Raw genomic sequence first — 27429 nt, forward strand, 5'->3', positions numbered from 1 at the left:
CACACAAGGTTAGGACAACATCCCCAAACTTCCTCCCCGACACCCACCTTACATTTGTGTCTTTTTGCTTTGGTGCTGGGTGACCTCCCAGCTATACCCTGGTACATCTTTGTTGCAGCCAATTCATTTCCTGGTTTATATTTATGATCAGTTTTTGATGCACAAAACAAGAGACAAGGAGAAAAGAGAGTATTTCTCTTTCTTCTGGAAAATAAACCCTGGACCTCAGACAAGACCATCCCTGTTACTGTGCCAAATTTTAAATGGGAGTTTAGGTTTCCCCACTTGAAGTCTGTGATTGTTGATAGTGAGCTGAAGAAAACCATCACAACAGTACTTATTTCTGGAATGGGAAGTTTTTGTTTTCAAACATGTCCAGAGAATTTAAGCATTCACCTCTCCATTTCTGGCAAAGCCGATGGCTTGAGGATGAATTTGGGACCCATGCATTGAAATTCCCTGGCCACACCTGAGAGCACTCAAGTTGGGCTCCCGATATCCCAAGACCTGGGAAGATCCCAGCTCTGAGTTCACAGCTGAGAAATACTTAGTAGCCCTGCAGGATGCAACAGGAACTCACCACTGCAGGAGCGCTGGTCGGCGCTCAGCCGGTACCCCTCCTTGCAGGCACATTCATACGACCCCAGGGAATTAACACAGATGTGGTTGCAGTTGCCATTCTCAAGACGACATTCATCCACGTCTAATAAAGAGGCATAAAGGCTGGTTAATGTCTCTGCTGGGAGAGTGCTCTTTGTACACGGCCAGAGCTATTCTGAACACAAGGAAACCAAATTTTCTTAGTACTTTGGGGCTATTGAAGGTATTAAAACATTTCAGCGCAGCATGGAAGAGATCATTTCACCTATGTTTTTTGCCTCAAGTGAAAACAGCTGCTCTAAGCTGTTAAGCTCTGTTGATCCTTTGGCTATTCTGAGGGATCTCCTTTTGCAGAAGTAGTCTTTAAAACACATCCACATGCAGCACGCATAGAGAGGGGGAAAGGTCCCCGATTCACCTCTGATGGCCCATTTGTCCTTGCTGGATGCTGGTTTACTGTACTCCAGCATTACAAAGTGGAGATTTGCTTTTTAAACCTTACTGAGCTGGGTGGGACCAGTGTGGGGCACTCACCGTCACAGCCACAGCCATCTGCACTGGGATGGAAGCCTGCTCTGCAGGTGCACTCATAGCTGCCCACGTAGTTGATGCAGAACTGGGAGCAGCACGACTCGCCGGTCTCGCACTCATCCAGATCTGCAAGGATGGGGAGGCTCAGTCAGGCCTGGGCTGAACTCACAGCCCAGCATCAGAATGCAATGCATACACACACAGTGAGCAGCTACTGCACTGCATTTAAGCATCTGCACATTTGTACGTTCAATATTCAACAACAGCCGTGAAACAGAACTGTAACTCAACAGTGCATTTGCTGGGGGAGGGAGGGGGGGGGCAGCCTGCAAGGTGCAAATGTAGCTTTTGAGAACTGATAGCCCACTGTTGTCATGTAGATATAGTACATATCTATAACTGGTATCTTGTTGGGTTGGGAGGGTCCTTGAAGGCCCGTGGGCTGACTGCCCCCCACCAGCTCAGCCTGCCCAGGGCCAGTCCATGGCCTTGTGCACCCCCAGGGGTGGGGAAATGACAGCAGAGGGCAGCAGTGCCAGGGCCTCACTGTCCTCCGAGTTAAAAATCTCCTCCTAATATCTAACCTAAATCTCCCTATTTTAGCCTAAAACCACTACCCCCTCCCCCCCCCCCCCCCCCCCCCGTCCTGTCACTACCAGATCACTTAAAAAATACCCTAATCTCCCTCCTGCTTATTAGCTTCCTTTAAGTACTGGAAGGCAGCTATGAGGGTTCCTGGGGTCTTCCCTTCTCCAGGCTGAACAAGCCCAGCTCCCTCAATCTTTTTTCTGATGAGAGAAGCTCCAGCCCTCTGAGCATCTTTGTGGCCCTCCTCTGAACCCACTCCAACAGCTCCATGTTTTCCTCATGCTGGGGGCCCCAGGCCTGGATGCAGTACTGCTGTTGGCCCCTCGTGAGGGCAGAGCAGAGGGGGCTATCCCCTTCCTCTCCCTGATGCTACTCCTCTGCTGATGCAGCTCAGGACATGTTGGCCTTAAGGGATGCAAGTCTCACTGCTGGCTCAAGGATGCAGGAATCGGGCTGCTATCTTCTGACTGCAGATTCCTGGCTGACCTCCCCCTCCCAGCCTGCTGCCCTGCTCAGTGGCCATTGAAGGCCACCTTGACGATGCTGAGTTTGCAAAATATTTCTGAACGTTACCTAGGCGAAGAGCCACAGATGGGAAAGGTCGGTGTCTCAATTAACCTTGGAGAGAGCACCAGCGTTATTAGGAAACACGGGCAGGAGAAAGAGGAGAAGGAAAATGTAATTAATCAGTTGAGGTGAGGAGGTCAGCACAAAAATTATTAATGTAGGTTATTTGGACATGGAGTGTTTTCCAGAAATGTCACAAGCTGAGCTTCTCTGCACTTTGTCAGACGACACCTTGCTCTGGGGTCTATTAGCAGCCCATTGTCTGTGCAGGAATGAGAAACATGCATCCAAAAGAAGGAAATTTTTGCTGTTAAGAGCAGCTTTCCACTACCTCGGCCTTGCCAAGCCCTTCACCTCTGCTCTTGCTCCCTGGCTGTGGCCAGCAGGGCGGTTCTCACATTGACATCTCCATTAGCAGGTCACTGCCTCCTCCTCAGCACAGAAGAGGGCTGAAGGAACCTTCTCAGCCCAACTCATTGGCTCAGGATCCAGTCTGCCTCTCTCCTTCCTTTATAAACTCATTTTTTTGTGCTCCAGCACCAGCCAGCCCTTCAGAGCTGTGCTTTTCTCCTTCCCTGCTCATCCATCCTCCTTGCTCTGGGCTTTTCTCCTTGCAGGACTTTAGTCTGTGCTGTCTCCAGAGTTCTTGCTCCTTGCCCCTCTTTCCACCTAACTGTTCTTTTCCGTAACCCTCCCATCCTGAACAAGTTTGGGATGGGAAGAGAACAAAACAAAGCCTCTGTAAAGTGCTGCTTGGGCTGCTGGCAGAGAGACAAGGTCTTGACAGCAGGATTTGTACTTCTGGTTACCTGTGCATGCCTTGCCATCTGAGTTGAGCACGTAGCCATCGTGGCAGGAGCAGCGTGGCCCCACTGCTGTGTGCTCACAGCGGTGGGAGCACCCACCATTGTCCTCCTGGCAGCTGTCCACTATCTCCATTTCAATGCCTTGTAGAGAAACAAACCAAAGGGATGGTAAAAAGGGAGCACAAGTAAAGAGGCACTGCAGAATGAGTGAAGCTGCTATTAATTGGTTTTCAAAACATTAACCAAGCACAAATTCGGTATGTTTTCATAGCAGAGTTCCACTGCTGAGCCTGACAGCTAGCCAACAACCTACAGACTTTGACCCTTCAATGGGGAGACATGTTAATGATGACATGATGCTGCCATCGGTCCCCTCCATCCTGGCAGACCTCCTTACTCTCCCACACTTGTCTGGGGTCAGACATTTTGGCCAGGCCCAGTGGAAACCCTCATATAGGAAGAGAAATATCTATCCACCTCCTTCCCATCCAGCTACCTCATAAAATGATTACTCTAGGAAGAAAAGAAGCTTGGTTAAAGAGTTTCTCTTCAATTAGCCCTATCACTGCCTTAGAGGGCAACAAAGAGAGGAGCTTTTCTGTGCAGGGAAGCTGAGAAACCTCACCCCTATAGGAGCCATTGTTCATCCAGAAATGTCCCAACTCAGAGCAGCATGTGGCAGAGCTGGCACAGATGGATGAAATTTTCCCTCTTCTGCACCTCATGGATACACCTCCGTTGGTGGCTCTGATTCTACTTCTATTTGTGCTTCCAGCTGGCATGGAAGTGGGCATCATTTCGGGGAAGATATATGGAAGGCTACATCTAATCCCTTGTGTGACTGTTTGCATCAGGGAGAAGAAATCTAGACTGCTGTCCACTATGCTAAGCTGGGATTTAAAAACTCAGACCTTATGCATTATCTTTGTCATTTACTTTGTCTTAGTCGTTCATTAGTAAAACACGGATTTCCCTGTGCCACTGGGGAAATGAGAGGATAAACAAAGGCTGTGAACTGCTCAAACACTGTGATAATCCTGATCATAAAAATATGCAGAATGTTTGTGTTTATATTGCTTGCTCCATAGTACTGAGCATAAGGCACAGACAACCACCATCCAGAGACCTGCTGAACTTTGAGGTAAAAATATGATATATTATATATTAATATATTAGCTTTAACATACACTCATGTTTTCAAAGTGATTTTCATCCTTATTAAATCTTTCTTACACGCAGATTCTTGGAGTACACATTCATTCTCTGGCATGCTATGTATTTTCCTAAGGAAATCCTGCTGAAAGTTCCTGCTCTGTATTATTGGACTGAACGATCGCTGCCCACCTCTGCTAAAACAGGTCACGCTTTTGTCTGCATTTCAGTGAGCTTATGTTAGGTTCATAATAACACCAACTCTTCCACACCATCTCCTTTATTAATCTGAATTTACTCCAAGGACAGCCCAGGGATCACCTACTGACATTCAATCCCCCGCTCAAGGAGAGCACCGCAGCTTAGGAAACCCTGCTGTGTGCATATGGAAGAAAACAGGGCTTGCTGTTGTTTTAGCTAGAGAAATTTTAGCTGTTTCAATATTTTTTTTCATCCTAAATCTTGTTTTATTTCCCCTTTTTAAGCATCTACTTAATAGTGTCAATAATCTCTGCAGAAACATGAGCGAACCTATGCAGATGAAGACAAGAGCAGAATGTCATGTTGGTTTTCTTCTGCATCAGACTAGACATGTAAGAAAACGGGGAGGGGGAGGGCAGAAATGAATACATTTCTCAGAACAGCAATATTTTGGTGGTGCTGGAATAGAATTCACCAGGCTCTGAAGATAAACCAACAGGGAGATTTGCTCTTTGAAATGCAGTAATTAAGGTCTGTGAACAGAGGCTTAGGAAGGTATCAACCTGCAAAAATGGCAGTAGCAGAAGATGAAGAAAATAATATTAAGCTTGAGTTTTTGCATACATTTATTTTGCTGGGAGTGTTAATCCAACTGAATTAAAAATGAAGCATAGCAGTTGGCAGATAAGGCAGCCTGAAAGGCAGAGCTGTAAACCTGTCACTTACGGTAGCACTGCTTCCCATCAGCCCCCAGCTCGAAGCCGGGATTACAGGCACAGGTGAAGGATCCCAGCGTGTTCACACAGCGATGAGCACACCTGGCTCTCCCTTCTGCACACTCATCAATGTCTACGAAGCAGAGAGAAAGGCAAAGACACTGAAAAAAATATATCGCCCTACGATCACAAGGTTGCATGTCCAAATGTCCATGGAAAAGGCAGCTTGGAAAGAGCTGAGTCTACAAATGACAGCATCCAATGGACCCAGGAACGCTGAACTCACAGCATTATTCTCCAAAATACTTTTTTTCAATGCATCGCTGACTTTGAGCCCCTCAGCGTGGATTTTTACATCAGACATTGTATTTATTGTATCAGCCAATGTATGAGGGTTTCTCTGAAAGTAATGCCTCCTGTTTTATTGTTTTGGCTCATGATGTCAGAAGCAGATGGTGGTGGTACGTTCCATCCAGAGAATGTGGCACTCATAGACATCCATTGACAGTGAACATTTATGGAGCCCAAATGGTGAATGGGAGCAAGGTGAGGCAATGGTTGTTGGGTATCAGCAGGGGCAGCAGTGACATGAAAGGCGAGCCATGATCCAGATGGCCATGGCATGAGAATGAGAGGCATCTGAATCAGCTTATCATCATGGTGACTATGTTGAAAAACAGCATTTTGTAGCTGAGAATTTGCTCTATTAAACAGTGTTACTGTGCTCTTTGTATCTGATGTAGATCCCATGGTAACAAACAGAAGGCATTACTTTTGGAGCGAGTAACACAACTTTTCTGTATTTCCTCTAACAAGAGCAATGGTAACAGAAGCCACATGAAGAACTCAGATAAAAGTACAAACTCCTACTACCCTAAAAAATAGCACTGGATCCTCACAGATTCATTAATGGAACAGGAAATTTCTGATTATTTCCTGAATAATTTCCTGTTAAATGATTTGAATTAAATGGCAGCAAGTACAGTGGAGACGAATCCTCTCTGTCACATCCCCACATCCTCAAGTTTCTTCTGCAGGGAGGAATCCCCTTTCATCAGAAGAGAAAACAGAAAAGGCAAGGAGCTGTATGTGGGGAGCTAAATGCCACTAAAGGCATCTGTCTTCCTAAAATCTCAGTGGAAGAGCACGATGATGAAGGCAAGGGAAGGGAAAAGAGCCTTACTTGTACTAGATAGTGCTGCCATGTAGCACAGCTGCACACCTCCAGCCTGCATGCAGACACAGCACACGCCTACCCACCTCCTGCTCCTGCTTTGCTTCTGACATTGCTCTTGCAAAATGCAGATAATACCCCACAGTGATCCTGGGACAGAGCTCCTCACGTCCAGGAGAGGCTGCCAGGCATGCAGCTCCTTGCTCTTTACTCCAGAAAACAGCTTTCTAACAGCTCCTCTCCGTATGTGCTGTAATCAGACCCGTGCTCACAGGCTCCTGTACTTGAACACAAGTAGCTTTACGAATGCAATCAGCCTACTTGCAAAAAGAGGCCCTAGGCACTGCAAACACCACACATTGACCCATGAAGATTTCAGGATGAATGACAACTGCACTGAAGCAGCCATGTGTATAGCTGCTGCTCAGAATAAAATGAGTTATTTCTCCTTATTTAGTAATAAAATGTCAATTTGCAAGTAGAAAAATGTTGGCAAGTGCTGGAAAAGAGAAATGGGAAAGTTCTTTTTTCATGCTTTTCAAATAGAAAATACATATATATATATTAGAGATCCATACCACAGCACCATGCTGAATTCATTTCTTCATATCTGGTAAACACAGCTAATAGCTGAAGCATGACACCTCCCTGCCCTGTTTCTCTTTCTAGCTCAGTTTACAGTCAGATATCAGCTTGAATTTGGCAAAAAACAAGGAATAGTTTCTAAGAGAAACACGTATATGTGTGTGTGTATTCATGTTAAGAAATGATGTCTAATGACTTATGAATGTTGCCATGAGGTCAGAAAAAAGAATTTGTTTTAGTATATAACATTGCTAGTTATCTAGTGCTTTATTTTATACATAAATTAACAGATCTGTCAACGTGTATTCAAGATAAAATGAGGAATATGCTGGCCCCAGTAGCAAACTCACTGCTGCTTTCACTGATTAGTCATCACCATAGAGTCTACACTGCTTGAAAACACTTTCAGTATTGAAAATATTTTTTCAGTAACTTTACAGGTACAAGTCATCCTCAACAGGACAGGAATCACCAAGGTGCACTGTGCTCCCTAAAGAAGGGTTTACAGGCAGCTGAGTAATATATTTTGCAAAGCAACTAGCATCCTGTACAGATACCTGTACAGATAACACAGTAAGTCCAGTATTGGTCTAATCTTGGCCAAGTGTTCAAAAAGAGGAGCCTAAAATTAATGTCTGAATGTGTACCGTGACCCAGACGGGTTTCCTGTTAGGAACCTGCCCATCATGAAGTGCATGGTTGCTTTGCACTTCATTAAACTCTTGCTTCCAATCAACGTATTGAAAAGTGGTAATTTTGGTTTCTGATTCCCACGCTTTTCAGGTCATAAATACTTGAGATCCCTTTGAAAATCTCAGCCTAAATGCAGGACTTTGGAATTCAACTTTTTAAGCCCCTCTCTTTGGAAAAAAGTAGACTTTGTGATTTCTTTCTTCACAGTACTTTCTTTATGAATATGGAAACAGTTCTTCAGCTAAAAAGCCCTTTGAATTCTAAATAGGTTTCCGGTGACCTGGTTCAAAGTGTTACCTGAACTGATTTCTCAGGAGCTGTATCTGGGGCATTATTTTAAAGGGACACTACAGGAATAACACTATGGCATCAAGAAATCCCACTGCTAGAAACAGTGATTTGAGAGATCATGGAGAAACTGCCATTACAAAGACACCCCTCCATCACTGTTGCTGATGTAAATATCACAAAGAGAAATGCTGTTTCAAAAGAAAACGTGTATGTGTTCATCCAACATATTTCCTTTAATTCAAAGCCCAGTAAGCCACAGCACCAAACAGTATATTTCCTTCTAATAGAGTCCACGGTTTCTTACCTAAGCAGGACTTCTTGTCTGTAGAAAGATAATGCCCTGGATGACACTCGCATTTGGCAGTTCCTCTCTCATTTTGACAGATTTGTGAGCATCCTCCATTCCCACTTGTGCAGGGGTCTATCACTGAAACCAATTAGAGCACACTGTCAGCTTAAAGGTCACGCTTGTGCCTGAAAACGGTCTTACCTGCCATCGTTGCAACCAACAGCTGAGATTACGGTGCTGTGAAAGATTAGACTGAAAAAATAACTGACAGAACTTGGTCTATGGTTAAATCCATTGTTTCCCTGTGTGCTATTTTCTCTGATCCTGGACAGAATTTTCCATAGATCAGCAGCACTATAAACTGCAGGAAACTGTGGTTGTATGACTCCTTGGAAGCAGGATGGGAGAGTACATGTTATCCTTATTTCACCATAACTGAGCAGATTTCAAGAGTTACTCTAAATAATAGCAATTAGTACCCCAACGTTTGAACCCATAAACGCATCCAACAGTGAAGTTTGCAAAAGAATAATGTGTATTTAGAAGTCTCCAGGGAAAACACTTGTTGAAGAGCACCAGAAGACCTCCCTCAATCTAATGACACATGGCATTAATGCTGTACAGCAAGGTTTTTCATTCTTTTTCAGCAATAACGTGCAGTTTCAAGGATAAGCAGTTCTAAGTGATAAGTACTTCAAAACACATTTACAAAGTTCCTGCAGAAGTCTCAAGCTCAAAGACTTCACTATGGTTAATGGGTTTATTTCTGGAGTGCATGGCTGCTGGAAGCATGCTGATGTGTTTGCCCAAACACACGTTTGTCCATACACAATCGGGCCAACTGGGACTGCTTGGGCAGGATGATTTGTGTTAAGAGCCAGAGTTTTCGTACAAAAATCTGATACTTTGCACAGAGCTGGTGTTTCAGTCTGGAGTTCTAGTTACACTGATGCACTGGTGAATAACATCACGTAGGCAGATTTGTAGGATGCCTTTACAAAAATGTGTCCTCTGGAGTTCTAAAGCTTTTTAAAACTCAAGGCTATTTCCTTACAATTCAAACTGTAACACAGTTTTTGCTTTTTACCAATTACTGACTGATCTGAAACATTTGACTGGTACTCCACACTTGCCTCCAGCCTGACTACTCCTTCACTTCTCCCTTATCTCAAGCTCTGTGCAAAGTAAATTTTGGAAGGGCACGGGGTAGGAAGCCAACATTGGTTGAAGGTGTTTTCCTCTAGACTTTTTTCCTTAAGTCCTCCACTGGTTACCACTTACTTATACATACAGCTATGAAGAAAAAGGGTCTGGGAGAACAAGATCTATATTTTATAGAGATAAATTTAAATATGGTGGCGTATTTTTTCCACGTCCTCCAAGTTTTGCTTTTTTATCCTGTGTAGCCAGTAGCATTTTATGTCACCAATGGCAACAGAGGACACTGCCCCCAGAACACCTTCAAATTTCCTCATTTCACCTCCTGACATCCCAAGAACACAGCCACTCGAGTGTGCAGGCTGAGAATTTGACAAGATAGCATAAAATAATATCACAGTTAAGGATTTAGAACTGAATTTTTCTGTTGGACTTTCAGCACGATAGGTTGCAAATAGGTTTTCAAGGGACAGCAGCACTTCATCTTATGTGACACTTTCAAGGCTGACAGCTTGGCTCTGCAGTTAAACAGTTGCCTGTCTACAAAGGATTTAGCTTCAAGCAAAAACTCGTCCCCTGACTGATATGTAACATTATTTGTCGATTCCTTTTTATTATTATTATTTGGATAAATTAAGTGAAATCGTTATCAAACAGCATCTGTTAAACCTACATATTATAAAGGTTTTCAGAGCATCTAAAGCTTTAATTTGAGAATGATTACAGCACAGAGAAAGACTTGTAATAATCTGTGACATGACAACAAGCAAACAACAAATTATAGGGTACATGGTAGTAAAATGTAGTAATTTGAATAAAAAATAGCAGCCTTGGAAGTCTCTAGACAAGATAAAAACTTGGAAAGAGATTTTCAGAAGATAAAGCAACCACGGATTGACTTGTTTTACTTGCTTTTGTTTCACTCTGACATATCTGTTCCTTGCTGTCACAGGCAGGTTTCAGGAAAAGCCAGAAACAACTCATTAGTGTTCTCTCTTCTATGCATTTGTCTCGTATTGTCTGACTTGTTAACATTATTGGGTACCAGACTATATCCTGTGAAACTCTATTCCAAGCTGTTAAACGCTATGTTCAGAAAACAAAGACCAGAAAAAACCCAAACTATCCCAGAACTGATCTGTTCCCAGGCTGTCCACAGACATCCAGGAATCTCATCTGAAAAAGTCACACCAATGCATTGCCTCGGGGCAGCAGCAACGCTCTAGGGGAAGTGTGTGCTGCACGTGCTGGGAACCCTTCCAGACAAGGTCCAGTTCTCCAGTCCCATTTGTTGTGTGCTCTAGAACAGTGAAAGAAAGAGAACTGGGTCTCATCATATTCTGCTTGCTCATGGCAACTGTGACTTCACACAGGAAGAAATATAAAGTGGTCAGCATTAAAATTTCTTTCTTCTGGAGCAGTGAGAATTGGGAATGGAAGTAGCAGTTATTTATACATGGGAAATTCAAAATGGCTTGAGTAGGATATTTGCCCACAATGCTCCTGGATAACCCAATGGAGAACTCACTCCTGCAGACATCTCACAGCCTGTGCCTTTACACAAGTAGCAGTGCTACTGCATACCCCGTTCATACACACCTGGAGCACTGACCTCAGAGCTCTGATGCTGCACTACTCCATCCCATTGCTGTGGCTCTGTGGGGAAGGCTGCACCTCATTTTTTCAGGCATGGCTGTTCCCTTGCTGCATCTCAGGGTCCTGGCTGCAGGGTCAGCCCTGGGGTGACAGCCCTAATTGCCAACCCAGTGCACTCATAGCCACCTTATACTCATTTGTTCTTGTAAAAGCCTTGTCTGTCAGCTTAACTAGCACTTTTCTCCCCTGGGTGTTTACCCTTTAAGGTATTTATGGGAGAAAAGCATCCCACTTGGCCTTCATTTTGCCAGCTAAGCTCTTCTTGCAAGACAAATCCTCCTTTCCCTGCCCACAGCTCCTCTCCTTGAAAGGCTGTGCTGCTCCATGTTAATTTCTACCACTCTACATGCAGGTTACCAATGGGGTCCAGCTCAGGTCTGACCTGCAGACACAGCCACCCCTGCTCCATTGTTCAGGAATTCCAGTGGTAGAGCTCTGCACACCACGGTAGCTGACGGCAGATTTACTCACACTTTGTACACAGAGTAGAAAAGCCCTGAGGAGAAGCAGAGCCATATGGAAACAGTTTTGTGATGGGAGTTTTAGTGCAGTAAATCCACGAGTTTGGACCTATGTTTATCTGGCACATCCAAGGGTGCCATGTGTGCACGATCATCGTGGTGTGGGGGAAGGTTTGATTTAAAAAAGGATGGATTTGTTAAAAAAAGGCAACAATCAAACTCAAAGGTGGCATTGCTATTCTGCTTGCAAGTGTTCTGTAGCCTGAAGGGGAGGAATGGGTCAGGCTGTGATCAGGAGAAAGATAAGCCAAAATCAGATACATAGAAGACATCATGTAGCAGAAAAATGAGAGGCCAATTCTATACACAACCTGATGGGTCATGAAATGTTAGGATTAAAACGTGACCGTATTCCTCACTTAATGCCATTGCCATCAGGGTGCAATGAACATTCAGGAACCCACGAGGGCAGGAGTTCTGTAACTGAACAATGACAAACTTCACATCTCAGCTACATGTTATCTTTTTACTGCTGGTGGTACAAAATGGGAGGAAAGCACACAGGACTGTGCTTCCTACATCCTCAACCAACAGCTTTCACTGCAGCATCTATCCCAATCCTTGACGTCACTCCTTTGGCACGCACAGGGCTGCCTGGCACCGCAGCACTGGCCAAAGGCAGTGAGTGGAGGAAGATATGACTGAAGTGCAGCCACCCTTTGATCTGACAGCAGCAAAGGGCCCAAAGGTCTGTCAGTGGAAGGAGGAGAAACAGAGCAGCCCCACTGACATCACCCATTGGTATTTTTTAAGGCTCTGAAGGATGGTAGCACAGACACATGGAATAAACAACAAGGAGTGAGGTGGACTTGAGCATCTCTGAAGACTGTGCTCCTTTCACCCAGGCAAATTAATATTCTTTCTGTTCAGCGTGGACCCCCAGCCTCTGGAGAAACATTTCTCTCCCTGCCAAAACATGTTAGCACACACCCACACCTATCCATACGTTGCATATAAAAATAAGATTGGTCTTCTGAACCTGTTACTGTGCTGCACACATAGTGTTCATAGGGCTGCATCAATCTGTACTAACAGCAGGGTTGCATTATGCTCTCCATCAACAGCTGGAAAGGCTATTTTGTCTGTCTTCCATGGAAGGCATCAAACTTTGGACCCACAGATGCCAGCAAAGACTTTTGACATTCCTATCAGAAATACTAGTATGAATTCTGTTATCTGTCATAGATATTCAGAAAATGTTAGCCACAAAAGCTGCTGTGGGAGGGCAAATATCCTTTTCAAGCAATTTTGAATTTCCCGTTTATAAATAATCGCTATTTCCATTCTCAATTCTCACTCCTCCAGGAGAAAGAAATTTTAAGACTGACCACTTTATCTCACCCTATGCCATCCATTAGCAGACAGTTTCTGCATGGCAGAAAAGCTAAGCTTTAGCCTGTAATATACATTTCTTGACATGTTATTGCCTAAAATAATGCTAAAAAAACAATTAAAAAAAACCACCTGATTTTTGAACTCTTGTTAGAAGACAGATTGTTAACAATGGAGTCAGAGCATGCAGCCTCCTTCAGTCTGTGTTTTTCTCCAGCACAAATTATAACAAGGAACGTCACCAGGCATACAGTACTTGTGTGGCAAAACAGAGGTTATAGATTTGTAGAGATATCTTCTTTGTTGCTTCCCCTATTAAGAGTCACAGTGTGTGAAAGCCTCCACAAAACCTGCATCCCAACAGCTTTCCTAGACAAGGCAGACATCAAAGATAACAGCTGGCACCAGAGATGAATTGGGCTCCAAAGCCTGTGTTCTGCTTTCTCTTCTTGGATTTCAAACAAGAATAAATTCCAGTGAAAACAATGAATTTACATCAGCCCAAAAGCACAGCCTAGTGCTGAAATAAATATGTGTTCTGACTGAGTTTCTGCTTTCCAGACACCAGCTGGTTAAACATTAATGAAGTTAAATTTATGACATTAGCATAGTCAAGGTGCTGACAACCAAACATAAGAAATAGACATTGTTACCTTTGGTTATTTTAATTGCCTAATTGGTAGTGAATGCTCAGCCTGGCACATATAACTAAAAACAAATTCAGTACTGAGTAAAATTTGGGGGACAAAATGCTAACAGCAAAAAAGGAACATTGTAAGAGATGGGACTGTGACAAACACAAAGTATGAGAGATCATCAAAAGATTCAAGAAGAAAGACTTTTTGCTCTCGGATGCTGTTTACCTCTGAAGACAGTAACCCACTTTAGAGGTAATTTGCCTTGGAATGTAAGCAGAAGTTTGTTGTGAGAAAAGGAAAAATGACAAAGCGATATGAAGAAATCTGTTTAAGTATCATGCTGGTGGTGAGTGGATGGAATCTCAGGGACACTTAGGTCCCAAACACTGTGATGATGCAATAGGAGGACTGGTCTTGCTGCAAACAGCTTCAGTAGTTTCCCATGCAATCTCACAGAAAAGTAGCGTATAAAAGATTTCTGAGTCTTCAAATGTGGGCTGAATATCTTGGAAGACAGATCCCCTCTCCTATGTATGGGAGACTTCCAAGCCATCAAGGCTGCCAGATCTGCTTCCCTAATGTCACTTAGGCACTTTGTTCTCTGAAACATAGGATTTCCAAAAATGAAGAGAAGACCTGGAAAGAATGAACAAAACAGAAATCTGAGCTGGTTTCATCTAAAAATTCTGTCTAACGGGATCCTTGTTTCTAATTTCTGTAGCGGAGTTAATAACCTCCAATAAACAGCTCATTTCCAAAATGTAAACCCTTTTTATTCATTATATGTTCGAGAGACTGTTACATCCTCTAAAGTATTCTTCAAACAGTTACTCTTGCTATTATGAGCCCCATTGGAAATGTTAGATGTCCTGCTCAGCTGCACTAGGCTGAAGGAGACATGAACTGTTCCTTTTATCACTTGATCGGATGAGTGCTCAAAACATAGAACGTGGAGCAGCAGGCCAGGCCAGCTCCATCCCCACCCACACCTGGACAGCACAAGCATGACCAAATCCCCAGGCTGTAAAATGGTTTTATACAAAATGCTTCACCCTGTCCTCATCAGCTAGCATCTGTCAGCACACAAGAGTTTATTACATCCGTTTATTTTGGTTTCCTGTCTAAACAGCTGAAATGGAACTCAATATTCCCTGCTCAGTATTGTGTACATCCATTACCATGATAGCAACTCTCTGTAACTTCCTACTGTCTCTCCTCTCAGGATTTATTTCGGTTTCTCTTGGATAATTTCTGAGATACTGAGTTGAACACTGTGTTAAGTATTTTTTAATAACTGCTTTTCAATTCTTACATTCTTGAAATGAAAACTCACTTTTTGTTACTGTTTGTAGCTAGGAAAACTTAAAACTAAGCGTTATGATTGGTGTCAAGAGCAAACTGCTATAGACACACCACAGAAGGCTGTATGTATTATAAGGGTAAACTCACTGAATCCCCTCAATCTCTGCTTTTTGAATTTATCATTCACTTCTCTATCACTTTTCCCCTCAAGCCACATTCGTCGTTTTTAGTATGAAATTCCCTCTCCCCCACTGTTGAAAATTAAGACTATTCAGAGAGAAAAGTGATTCAAACATCCCTTCTTTCACTTTTGTGTCATACCTGTTCATATCTGATCAGAGAGAGATGAATTTTTCTCTTTTCTTGTAATTCATAGGAAAACACCTGTGCTTCTATGTAAATACGAACCATTTTGCTGCTGTCTTTAATTATTTATCACACCCTTGTGTTTCCTTATGCATCTCTCTCCGAGAGAGAGCCAAGGAAAGATTCAGACTTTGCTATATTTTTTAATTGCAGTTAATTACCAAAATGCTGAAAATCTTCGTATGCAGTAAACCCAGCAAACCTGAAATGGTAAGTTCCTTAAATTAAGAAAAAAAATGCTATTACTGCAGCGTGAACACTAGTTCATTTTGTGCTCTGGTTGTATCAGTAGATTTATTGGTGTGATAATACGAGAAATGATGAATGACATATTTGGCTGAATTTAAGCACAACCAAGGGAATTCACTCCAGTGCAGAAACAATGGCAAAACTGTGAGCAAACTGATTCTGCAGATGTGATCTGACTACACTTGCCTGTTTGTCTCAAATTACCTGAAATCAGGCTTCAAAATTCCAGCAAATAACATTCCTTCTCCTGCAAGATGCTCACTGAATTCTGCCTCTGCCATTTCAGGGCTCAGAGTCCAATGTAGAAAGCACAACATTTATTGCCAATGGCAGAACTGTTTATGTATTCAACAAACACAGAAATGACCATTGTTTTACATCACTAGCTAGCAAAACTGTTGAGCTCCACAGTGCTCTCATTTACCTGAGCACACAACAGGAGAACCCATTATTAATTAGTGGATTTTCACCTGAATCTGAAACCAGGACACAGCCTTTAGGACCATATAATCCCTCTTGCTACTATTTTCTACTCTTTAATGCTTGGAACGGGACTCTTCTGATCCAGAGAAGAGATCTTTAATACGATATAAAGAGAGGAAATTTGTTTGTTTTGCAACTTCTTTTGTTGTTGACTTTCATTTGTTGTCTTTTGTGCCATAGAGAAGTACAGCGTGCGTTTTGCTCACTGAGCAAAGGAAGAGGAGCTCGGTATGACTTGTAGCAGAGCTACTACAAACATGACTGCAGCAGATTAAGACATATTCTTGACACACAGGAGTGATGAAAACCTCTGAGTCAGATTTAAATGCAGGAATGGATTAAAGGAGATAGAACGACTGTTGGAGCAAGGAGCTATCACAAATCTATAGCACCCAAAGTATCAACCTGCAGCAAGAGCAAAACTAAAGTGCTCCAAACTCTCATCTTCATATGCATGAGAACCTCCTGTGTGAACTAAAAAGATTAGCACAAGCTAAACTTTCCTGTGAAATGCCTTGGAGGAGAATTTCTAGCCCACCCCATTCATACTTCTCATTTTGCCTAATAACTACAGTGAAAAGCAGGCAACTTTGTGTTACTACTGCTTTACCTAAAAACAACAACAACAACAACAAAAAACCCTTAATGTACAGCAAAGACTGAAGAGAATCATAGAATGGCTTGGGTTGGAAGGGACTAAAGGATCATCAAGTTCATGGGCCACCAACCTCCAGACCTGGTGCTAGATCAGGTTGCCCAGTCCTCTACTTGACCTAAAACCAAAAAGACTAAGAGTAGAAGAAATAGAGGCAGAAAAGCCCAAGTCCAGAAGCCTTTGCACTTGCACAAGAACATAAGAGAAAATCATACATCCATGCCTTGTAGTGTGTACTCACGCAAGCATGTGCGCCCATCAGCGTGGAGCCTGTGTCCTGCCTGACACTGGCAGTAAAAGGAGCCATGGGTGTTGATGCAGTCCTGCTGGCAGCCTCCATTCATCTCTGCACACTCATCCACATCTGTAGGAGGAAGAGAGATGGCTGAAATTACTGAACCGTTGCAGCAGAGACACGGCCTGGTTCTCCTGGAGAAGCATGTAGCTTGGACATAATGCAACCATGACTTTCCAGTTGTGTTGTTTATTTTGCAGCCACACAGTACACAGAACAAAGATTGAAATTTCAAGGTGTTTTTCAAAGTGCCCACAGGCACCATCTCTGTAGTCTCTACTTCTGAAGCTCTTGCTAATTAGAGTGATCTGTGACACAGATGTTGTCTTGGGGACAAGAGAAAAGTCCAAGGAGAGAATGTCCAAAATCAAACATATCAGGGCATGAAGGTACCAGTGGTCAAACATCTGGTTTTAGCCAAATTTTGATGTAAGATTTCCTTGTGCCTCAGGTCCTTAATCCTACAGAAGGTCTTGAGGATACAAGCACATACAACTGACATGGCAAAGAGATATACAAGAGCAGAGATCATGCTCCCGATCAATGAAAGCTTAGGCATTACACAGAAATGGATTTTGTGCCACATTTTCTATGACTCCCTGGGCTTTGGCCAAGGTGGTCAGCTGTGTCAGATGTGTCATCTCCCATCTCCTTGTGACCCCCAGCTCCTCACTGTAAAGGTAGCACAAGAAGCTGAAATGTCCTTGGATCTATGCTCAGAAAAGTTGACCTGGTAGATGCTTATCTTGGCTTTGTCTGTCCTTCCCTTACAGACCCCTGGGACAGCAGCTCCATATCCCCCCCATCTTACCCAGGGGCGATGCTGGTGCCAAACGATGCTGACTGCTGAAAATGTCCTCCTGTCCCTAAACCTAAACTTCCTTCTGCACTCTGTATGCCCTGTAGCAACATTTATTTATTTATTAAAGACTCAGGCTAACTTAGCAGTCCTTCAGATCAATGCTCTGAAACCACCTGAAAGGATTCACCCATCCCAGAGGTTACGGATGAGGAGAGCGGGAAGGAAAAAAAAGACAAGAGAGGCTACAAGGAGAGGCTGTCTCCTAATTATTGCTCCAGGGAAAGGGATGGTCACAGTGCCAGGAATGTGGGGCAGAGAGGAGCGTGGAAATGAGAGCTCAAGGGGGGGATCCTCCCCCCCTGGTATTTCTCTTGAGGAGCGTGAAGTCTGGCTTTCATATTTTTGCTGTTGGTGTATCTGCTTTGCATTTGGCTTTGATGGTTTACATTTGTTATGCTTTTATGTTTATTCCATTCTAGAAAATCTAATCAAAATTAAATGAAAAAGGAAGTTTTAAAGATGACTTGGAAATGCACAACATCCTGGTCCTAAGGAAATGTATTTTTATAAAGTCAAATTTTAATATTTCACATGTGAATTTCACTCACCTAAAATGAAGTCCTGGCATTGACTAACATTTAAATTCAGACCATTTGCTAATGTGTGCCACTTTTTAATCCTTCTGCTACATTTGTTCTTTTATTAGACTGTATACTGTGTACATTTCCTACTGCCTGAAGACAACTGGAATACTTAAAAAAAATAAAATAAAAACAAAGCAAAACAGAAGTTTCATTTTTTTAATGTAAACTGTAAACAGAAAATGTTATTCATCTTGTTGAACATTATGCAGCTAAGAAACACTCTGCTGAAAAATCCCAAGATGGAATCAAAACCAAGAAACTATTTGTCTTGATTATCAAAGAAATAAAATATATGAAAAAGGCTCAAAGAAACACAAGAAGGAAGAGGATGAGCTATACAGTTCCTCACATCCCAGTATTTATACCTCCATTAACTCAGTTACTACAAGCTTCAATATATTACCTTTATAGGCTACAATCAGCTGCGGACATTCTCTATATACCAAACACAGCTTTACATTGGGACATCCGTGCTTACAAAGGAGAAAAAATAGCCAAGATAATAAAAACAAGCAATTACATTTAGGCCCATCTGTTAGTCTCTCTTTGACTACTTCGGTGTGTGGAAGTAGAGCAGCAGAGCAGAGCACCGGGACCTATGCACAGGCCACAGTCCTCCTGTAAACCTCATCCCTAGAGGTCCCAAAACGTCAGCATCTTCCCTGCATGGCCAGACACCTCCACCCACCTCCTTCTTTCCCAACCAATGGGAAATACTCCTCTGGGGCTTCCTCTGGGAGATCAGCATGGCAAGGATTAAACACTGAAAGCTCCTTCCATGTGCTGAGGATGTAATCAGGAAATGTGCACCGAGCAGCAGTCTTTGGTGCCTCCTACATTTTTGGGACAGGAAACACCCCTTGCCCCCAGTTACAGAAGGAAAATGTCTTCATTATGTTTTCTAGGAATCAGGCTGAAAAGCAGAACTAATCTAAATGCTTGAGCTGAATTAAGAGTTTTACAGGTGTAAGCTATTGGCATTTCATATTAAAATAGTGACACGTGTAAAGGACACGCGCACCGGGGAAGCAACAGCTTACGTTGCCAGAAGCATGTGAGAAGTGTATGACGAGCAGCCATTTCTTTTTCTGCACAGAAATAACTTTAGAAATCTAAAATTATTTAGTCAGTCCACAGAGGATTACAGGAGATTGCATCTGTTCTATTCTATTATATAATTAAATTTGGATTCATTTCTACCGCGGATCAAACTAAAATACCTATGTGCTCAACTTCCTACGGTTACAATTGAGGAGGCTTCTCTGAATAACCTGAATTTCAAGCTGATTTTGATTTCTTATTTCCAGTTGCCCTGTGATGAAAACAGCTATGCTTCCACATGACAGAGGCAGAGCCACCCACTGAGATGAGTGGGGCAATAGGTTGAGACTGAGAAGCAAAAGGAGATGTGTGTGCCTCCACAGCACTATCTCGAGTGGGGAATTATATTGATGAGTGAACAAAGCAGAGTCAACACATGAATAGCCTACTTTTCACCTGTGAGTTTTGGCAGAGATGCATGTTAGTGAGATTTCCCACGTTACCTTGCCCTTTCCAAGGCAAGTTTTACTGATGACATAAAAGATTTTAAGCCGCTCTACTTCTGAATGTGGGCTCTGCTAATTTTCAGGGAAGTTTGCCCCCAGCTGCTTTGGCAACAGGCTGGTTTCCCTGCCAAATATCCATTAAAACACGTTTTTTAATTGCATTACAAGCCATTTAAAGCCATGTGATTGCTTGTTTGGAATTCAAGGTCTTCACATTGGCGGCTTTTGTACACAGACAGGATTGCTTTTGTATTGCTACTTAAAATCTTTAGGAACAGCTATGATCAATCAGTTCCTTAAAAACAAACAGAGAGTAGTGCCAGACACAGATAATTAGTGGACCTTCAATTCTGTTTTTATAAAGAAGAGGGGAAAAAAATACAACAAGGTGTTTCTAGATCAATTTCCTGCTAACAAACAGCTTCACTTTTTAGACTAAGAAACATAAACAACATCTAAAGAAAGCTCATAAAAAAGAAGAAAATGAGTTCTGATGGTAGAAGGATGAAGCACTGCAGCATCCTATCCATTCTCCTGATCCTCCTGCTCCTCTCTGGCAGCACTGCACTGCACAGCGGGCTTCCATTCACAGTGCCCTAGGCTGCACACGGGTTGGGGTCAGGCAGAACCTCATGTCATCCCAAGTCCTCTTTGCTTTTAAATCCATTTTTCTCCCCCCGAAGGAGCTGTTCGGAATTCTCTGCAGCCACTAATCCCACAATCAGAGCGTCTCCTCTCTCACAACCATACACTCATGTCCCTCTTTTTCTGCTGTAGTTGCACATAAAGTTGAGCTGTGTGACCACTATGTCAGAACTCAGAGTGATTGCATAAATACCAAAACTTCCTCCCACTGAGGGACTGAAACCACCACACCCCAAAGGCTTCCACAGAAGCACAACTACACCCTTGTTCCCAGATGCCCAAGAAACATAAAATTGGAATGAATGACACATGCATACAATTTCCAATCACCTCAACCCACCAGAATGGATGTAACCAAGGGAAACACAAAATCATTCTTCCGTCTACTCGATGTCAGTAGTTATACATTTAAAAAGTTAGAGTCTAATTAGAAACAATTATATCAATTGTTTATAAAACGTGTCCAGAGAGAGAGGAGGAAAGATTTGATCTTTCCAGCAGCATCTTAGAGTTTAGTAAAGTGGGAGCTCTGCGGGTCCAGATTTGGTACAGAGAAGGTTCAGTGCAGTGGGGATAGAGAAGCAGGGAAGGGAAGATTGGATCTTAGGTAAAGAAGCACAATGAGAGACATGAGGGGCTACACTTAACATTATCATAACTGTTCAACCTGGGCGGTTTTCTGGATGAAGCTAACAAAAATCCTGCTGCACACTTGGTTGTCCTGACTCACTCACCCAGAGCCTCCAGCTTGCTGAACTGTCAGTCATTTAATGCACCTACTATGAGAGCTCCCTCCTTGTTTGCCATTCAACATGGTATTTAGAAGCAGCAGAAATGTGTGGCAAAGTATCCCATTCTGTTATTAGTGGCTAGTTGAGTTAATAGATTCCAAGGGGTGTCTTAACCTCACATAAGTTATGAAAATACCAAATGGTCATTCCCCACTAGTGGAATCCAAAGTGGATTTTGTACATTGTTTGCACATTTCTAAGTTAAATAATTTATATAATTAAGAGAAGGGAAGGAAACAGTCTTAATATCCAGTGGAATATAAGCTGATCACAAAAGTCAGAAATTAATTCTGTGAAAATGAAACATAAAGTAAGAACTGCTCTTGCTGTCAGGAGATAATTTCATGACAGATTCTGCTCCCAGCTCCCTTTAAATCACACGGTCTCCCTCATGGCTTGTGCTTGGAAATGCCTGCAATTTGACAACCAGTGTGAATCCATTCACAAAGTACTTACTATGAAGCGTGACATGATTTGCTCTTTAAGCAGAAGTTTTAAAAATGATCTCTCCTGCTTTATGGCCATTAAAGGGGTTTTGAGCTTTAAAAGTTTGATTCAAGGAGTTTGGGACCTCCTGGTGCTAGAAAAATATTTGTCCAATTTTTCCACTTTGAAGGGTGTTTGACTCTAAGAATAAAAGACAAGAGGCTTTAAGTCTAAAGCTCAACAGTAAAAGGCAGACTTTCTGCTAATCTGAATTAAAAACAAATTTGTTTCATTGACTCAAACTGAGCTGAAAAGAGCAATTTTTGATAGATTTTACATTGCAAAGTCTACCATGAACTTTCTTTTCTACTTCACCAAAAATGCCATAAATACAAAACAAGCTCTTCTAAGCGGTCCACTAGAAACTGATGTTAAAATACCTCAGTGAAACATCTTTCAGCAGAGATAAATGTGCTCCTGTAGAGTTAGGTGGGTCATTTCAAACTGCTACAGCTCCCAGGCTTTTATTTTTGCACCTCAGGTATTCATCTCTGCCCTTTTCTGGCCCCTCCAATGGATTATATGAGCATCCATTGTCTGCTTCACTTCAAAGTCAGCCAGGTTAGCTCAAATCACTGCTGAAGCTTACTTAAATTTCAGTGAGTCACAGGTGTCCAAGGCAAGCTTGCTACAACAAAATTAACTAATGGAATAGCTTGAGCAAGTCATACTGAAAGGATCGTGTCAAGTCTGATAAGGGATTGGTTAAAAGGGATGGTTAAGAGATTCTTTACCCAATTTAGTCGCTGAGAACTGATTGCACACTGAATGAGGTCCCTTGTTAGTGCAGAGAGTTTTGCACAACATTTCTTCTTTGCCTGGGATTAAGCACAAAGCAGCTTTAACCAGCACCTATTCTGGCAGGGCTACCCAATTAGCCATGCATGTAAACAAGCTTTCCAAGTCATCTAATTATTTACCTTCCTCTGAAAATCAATGGCATTAAAGAAAGAAAGAAAAACAGAAAGCTTTTTGTAGAAGGTTCACTGATTCTGACTCTGTCACCTTTCTTTGGACTTCCCTGGTGAATTGGTCACCCCACAGAGGGGCATTTTCTACCCTGTAGTTGATACCTTGCCCTATATTTCAGATGTTTTCAGCTCATAATTTCAATGACTTCAAGCTGTGATTTGGTTAGCTTTCCCCTCCTATACACCTTTATCTGTTTTTATTCTGAGAACACCAAAGGACAGAAGGAAATAATAAAAGTCATCTATGGGACACTGTCTGTGTTAGGTAATACATACTTATGGTCAAGTTTGAAGGGAGATTCATTTCTTCATGACTGTTTACAAGGACAGAAGGGGAAAGACTCATCTCTAAGGTGTATATATCTCAGGACAGAGCATGGGGCAGAGCTGCTTCTGGAGCAGCCCTCCTCGATCTGGAGAGAACACATCTGGAGCACTGACAGATGGGTAATTCACTCCATCAAGACCTGCATTCAGTTTTCTGATCTGTCACTGGCCTTATTGGACAATAAATGAATGAATAAACTGCTGTAAGAAATCATGCAACCTTACCAGTGGGGTCCATGGATGATTTGAAAGAATGGCATTTGATTTGACAGAGACTCTGGCAATTTGAAAACGTTTTGGGGCCTGGTGGTTTTGTTGGCAATTGCTGTTTGTTTTTAATATTTTCTTTAATGTAAGACTGACACAACACAACCATTGAACACAGAGACTCGTTCCTCACCTATCCTGAGTCCCACCATCTCCGTTCACTTCTCAGAAGTCCGTGAAGAGCAGATCTCCTGGGCAGAGAGACTTGAAGACAAAATGGCCAATGGCTGTACTGCTGATTCCTGCTTAATTTCAATGCCTGACACGCAAGCCTCTCCCAAGATATTTAGCAGTGGTTTAACTCAATAAACAGTCAAGAGCCCTTCATCCACAACCCTATATGCAAACCATATGTTGCAGCTGAAAACTCTGAAGATTATAATTAGAACTGTCCATTCAATTTAAACAAGGTCAGGAATGAAAACTATTTCAAATTCAATAAACAGCCCATTTGAAAGCATAGATGCTGTGGAGGACAAGCTTAACAACTTAATTGACAGGTAAAGTTTCATTTCTAATCCTCATTTTGATATCGTCTATAGCCTCAGGAGTCAAAACACATCACTGCTCAGTCCTCAAAATATGCACAGAAAATGAAAATGTCAGCTGAATGAAAAACAGGAGAAGCATCTGTTTGATAGCTGTGTAAGCCTGCGATATGTAAACCGCTTTGGAGTCAAGCAGCCCTAATTAGAGTCTCAAGGCATTCCTCATTAAATATACGCATGTAGACATCTATATGTGAGCTTTAAGGAACTACTGGGGTCAGATAATTTGAAAGAAAGTCAAGGTATAGAATTAAAGAACATGAGAATTTTCATGGACAGTCCTCAGACAACACTGCGACGCTTGCATTTAGCAGCAAATAAATACTTTCCATCCCCTTTTTACAATGCAAATTTGCACATTTCTCTCCACTCTTTTTTTTTTTTTTATGAGAAAAGAATGATCCATTTCTGAATCTCAGATCAGTGCACACATCACAGAGAAGTACAGCCAAGAAGAAAGAGTGATAGGGTTACCAGCCTCCATGCTGGGTTACTCTAATAGATATTTTGGCAGCCGTACCCACTGGATGACTCCAATTCACATCAATATGAAAACCACGTAGATGGATGTGGGCTTGCAGTGACAAACTGCTGCCAGAATAAGTGACTGACCACATGAAGTAACGAGGGAGGTCAATTTGAAAAACAGCAATCCAGGCAAGCATGTAACTCGTGATCTTAAAAAATACTTATATACTGAAGAAAACAGCCTCGTTAATTTTCACTTGCCATTCCTGTAGAAAAGAAATGAATGCAGTGGCTATAAAGAGTGAATTTGGAAGAGGACACTTTACCTGTGCACTGCCCCAGGGTGGGCTGAACACAGCAATTAAACACTTCTATAACTTCTGCTTAAGAAAAAGGCTTTGAGATCACCAGCATCAGCAGGTACACCGCAAGAGTTTGTGACATGAGGCTTAAGAGCAGCAGGACACTTTGTTATGGGACTGCATTGTGACATCTATTTTTAAAGACAATACCTCAGCACAGATCAGTTAGGCCATGCTGGGAGGTGGGAGGGTGGTAAAGGAAGAACAGTTATCCATAAGGGGATGCACTAATAAACAAAAGCACGATGCAGCCGTATTTCTTGCACAAGCTTGAAGGAGACGTACTGAAGAGGTTTGCATGTAGGGCCATCAGCATCTTCTCTCAGCAGGATACGACACCAAAGAAAACAGTTATTGGAATAAAAAGGGAGAAATGACTGATATGATGAGAACATCTCTTTTTTGTTGCTGGTAGTAGCAACATTAATGCACGCTTGCTGCGCTCAGTGTCTTTGCTATAGCAGGACACAGAGAAATGTCTTTCCCACAGTCAGTAAAATATGCAAGAAAAAGAATAATTGTGCAAATACCTTCATCATCTGACATTTCCTGCTTACTGTGCATGCTCTCTGCTCATCTGAAACAGGAATGCTATTGTGACAAATGTCCAGCACGGGTCGGGAAGCAACTTTCTGCCATCACCTGATTAGTCTCATTTGCTAACTGACTGGAACATACGCCAGTCCTGGTGATAACTGGTTGGGGTGGAGCAGCTGTCAGTCAGATCTGTTTTGTTCAACATGTGAAATGCTTGCAACACTGTCAGTGTTTGAAGATGGGGAGGGAAACAATACAACAGTGAGCTGTCCATATCTCATCCCCCAGATGAAACCATGTTACTTTCCACTCCACTACTGAAAATTCAGCTCACTGAAATTGCTCTACAGACATTCGTTCATTTGATGCCTCCTCAAAATGTTCCCACAAGCGTCAGTTCCCCACAAGAGCTATCATAACTCCAGACTGGACTTCTGAAACGTAAATTGTCAGCAAGGAAAAGACGGTATATTACACAGATTCTCTTCGTTTCATACAGCATACGTTAGTTATGACTGCAGAGATTCATCCATAAGAACAGGTGAAGAGGCAGAAAACATCCTAAACCCCTCCTCCACTGACACTGAATCCGTATCGGGGTGGGAATAGTATAGAAGGTATCCAGGTGTGTCTTTCAGAGATCCGGTATGCACCAACAGCAGGTATATTTCACGTTGGTCTTCTAATAAATCCCAGATTAAACCCTCGGGTAATCACGTAATTGAAGTTTGAGTAATCCAATGCGATGTTGATCAGACTACTGATCTTTTAATAAGGAAGTGCAGCCTTCCCAGCAGTTGTTATCTTGCTGAAAGTCATGTCTGGATCGCTTCCTCCAGGACAGTGCTTTGAACAGAGAAGCTGACAGATTTCTGCTTTAGATTATATCACAAATTGTTTTAAATTTTCTCTTTTTTTTTTCTTTCCAGAATGTATCAGAAAGCTCATAAAATCCAGGGGCATTTCAATAAAAAGTGGGATTTCTGTTATTGCCCCCATTAAAGATGGCATTAAATGCTTCAAAAGAGAAATACAAACAGTGCTGGGGAGCTGTACTTCTGCATATCTCTGTATCTGCTGCTCATTGTTGTTTACACAGCCTGTAGGCAAAGCTATAGAGAATGCAATAGTTACCCCGCACAATGCTCTCCACTGAAAGGCAAATGTGCACATTTTCCCTTTTATAATTTCCATTTAAAGTACGAATTGAAGGCTTCTAAGCCTTGCCTCTCTCCACAAGAGTAATTCAGGAGCAATTTACATTTTCGATGTGCTCAAAAAGAACACCAAGATGACTCATGTGCTGTTTATAAGATGCTTATATTTGCTGGTAAATACCTTGCTACAAACAAGCTATAATTTAAGTATTCAAAACTCTTAGTTCAGCATAAAATTACTAACTGTAATTTCGGAGACCATGAACGGGGCTTCAATTTCAGGCTTGCAAACTCTTCCTACACAATGGTTCTTGAAAGTACGAGTGTGTTTTCTTCTCTGACAGCGGCAATCATTGTATCTCCGTAATTGCAGAAAAGATTACCCCGCTTTTAATTCACATTAGTCAGCTGCAACAATACCATGTTTCCTTTCCTCTCCTTTAAAACAAACTAATTATTGCCAATCAGCCCAGCAGAACGTTAACATGCTCCGTAACCTGCCTTTCAGAGGTAGTCATAAATACTAAAAACTAGCTAATATAAACTAATCGGAGCCCTAGAAAGTCTCAAAATCTATTTGTACTGCAGTCTATCATTCTTGTCACATTATTTCTAAATACTTTATTTTGTCTGGACAGTAATAGTCCTGTCATAAACTGCACTTTTCATCTAACTACTCAGAGCTCTTCGCATCCATTAATTAAGCCATATGAAATCCCTGACTCGTGTAGTAAATACCACAGTGTTTCCCAGCCTTCAATCTTTCCACTGCCTCAAGAGGACCAGTAAAGCTCTGTGCATCAGTTGGCAGAAAGAGAAGTTATCACAGCAGCGCATTTGGCCAACCCCAACTTCATGAACAAATTCACAGAGGTACAGATTGGCATCTCAGGCAGAAAAACCATTGAAGGCAATGACTGCCATCCTCCCAGCACTTCGTGCAACTGCTCCTTTCCAAAGATAGTGGCAAGTTATGGTTTCAGCTGGTATTTCCTCCCAGCTGATAGAGCCCACAGCCAGCTACGAGAC

The 27429-nt window shown here is 42.3% G+C and overlaps 1 protein-coding gene across 1 annotated transcript in view; it reads right to left on the reverse strand.

Moving 5' to 3' along the window:
• LOC136056321 (multiple epidermal growth factor-like domains protein 6) overlaps positions 1-27429 on the reverse strand; it is a 155890-nt gene that overhangs the window by 35954 nt on the left and 92507 nt on the right. The window contains exons 6-11 of the mRNA XM_065748448.1: positions 16795-16917; positions 8209-8331; positions 5172-5294; positions 3096-3233; positions 1135-1257; positions 581-703 (exon numbers count right to left, since the gene is read on the reverse strand). Coding sequence (XP_065604520.1) covers positions 581-703; positions 1135-1257; positions 3096-3233; positions 5172-5294; positions 8209-8331; positions 16795-16917 — 753 coding nt within the window. The remainder of the gene's footprint in view (positions 1-580; positions 704-1134; positions 1258-3095; positions 3234-5171; positions 5295-8208; positions 8332-16794; positions 16918-27429) is intronic.

The sequence above is a fragment of the Cyrtonyx montezumae genome, unplaced genomic scaffold (assembly GCF_038088225.1).
Source record: "Cyrtonyx montezumae isolate F1298 unplaced genomic scaffold, pur_monq_1.0 scaffold_5, whole genome shotgun sequence".
Lineage (NCBI taxonomy): Eukaryota > Metazoa > Chordata > Aves > Galliformes > Odontophoridae > Cyrtonyx > Cyrtonyx montezumae.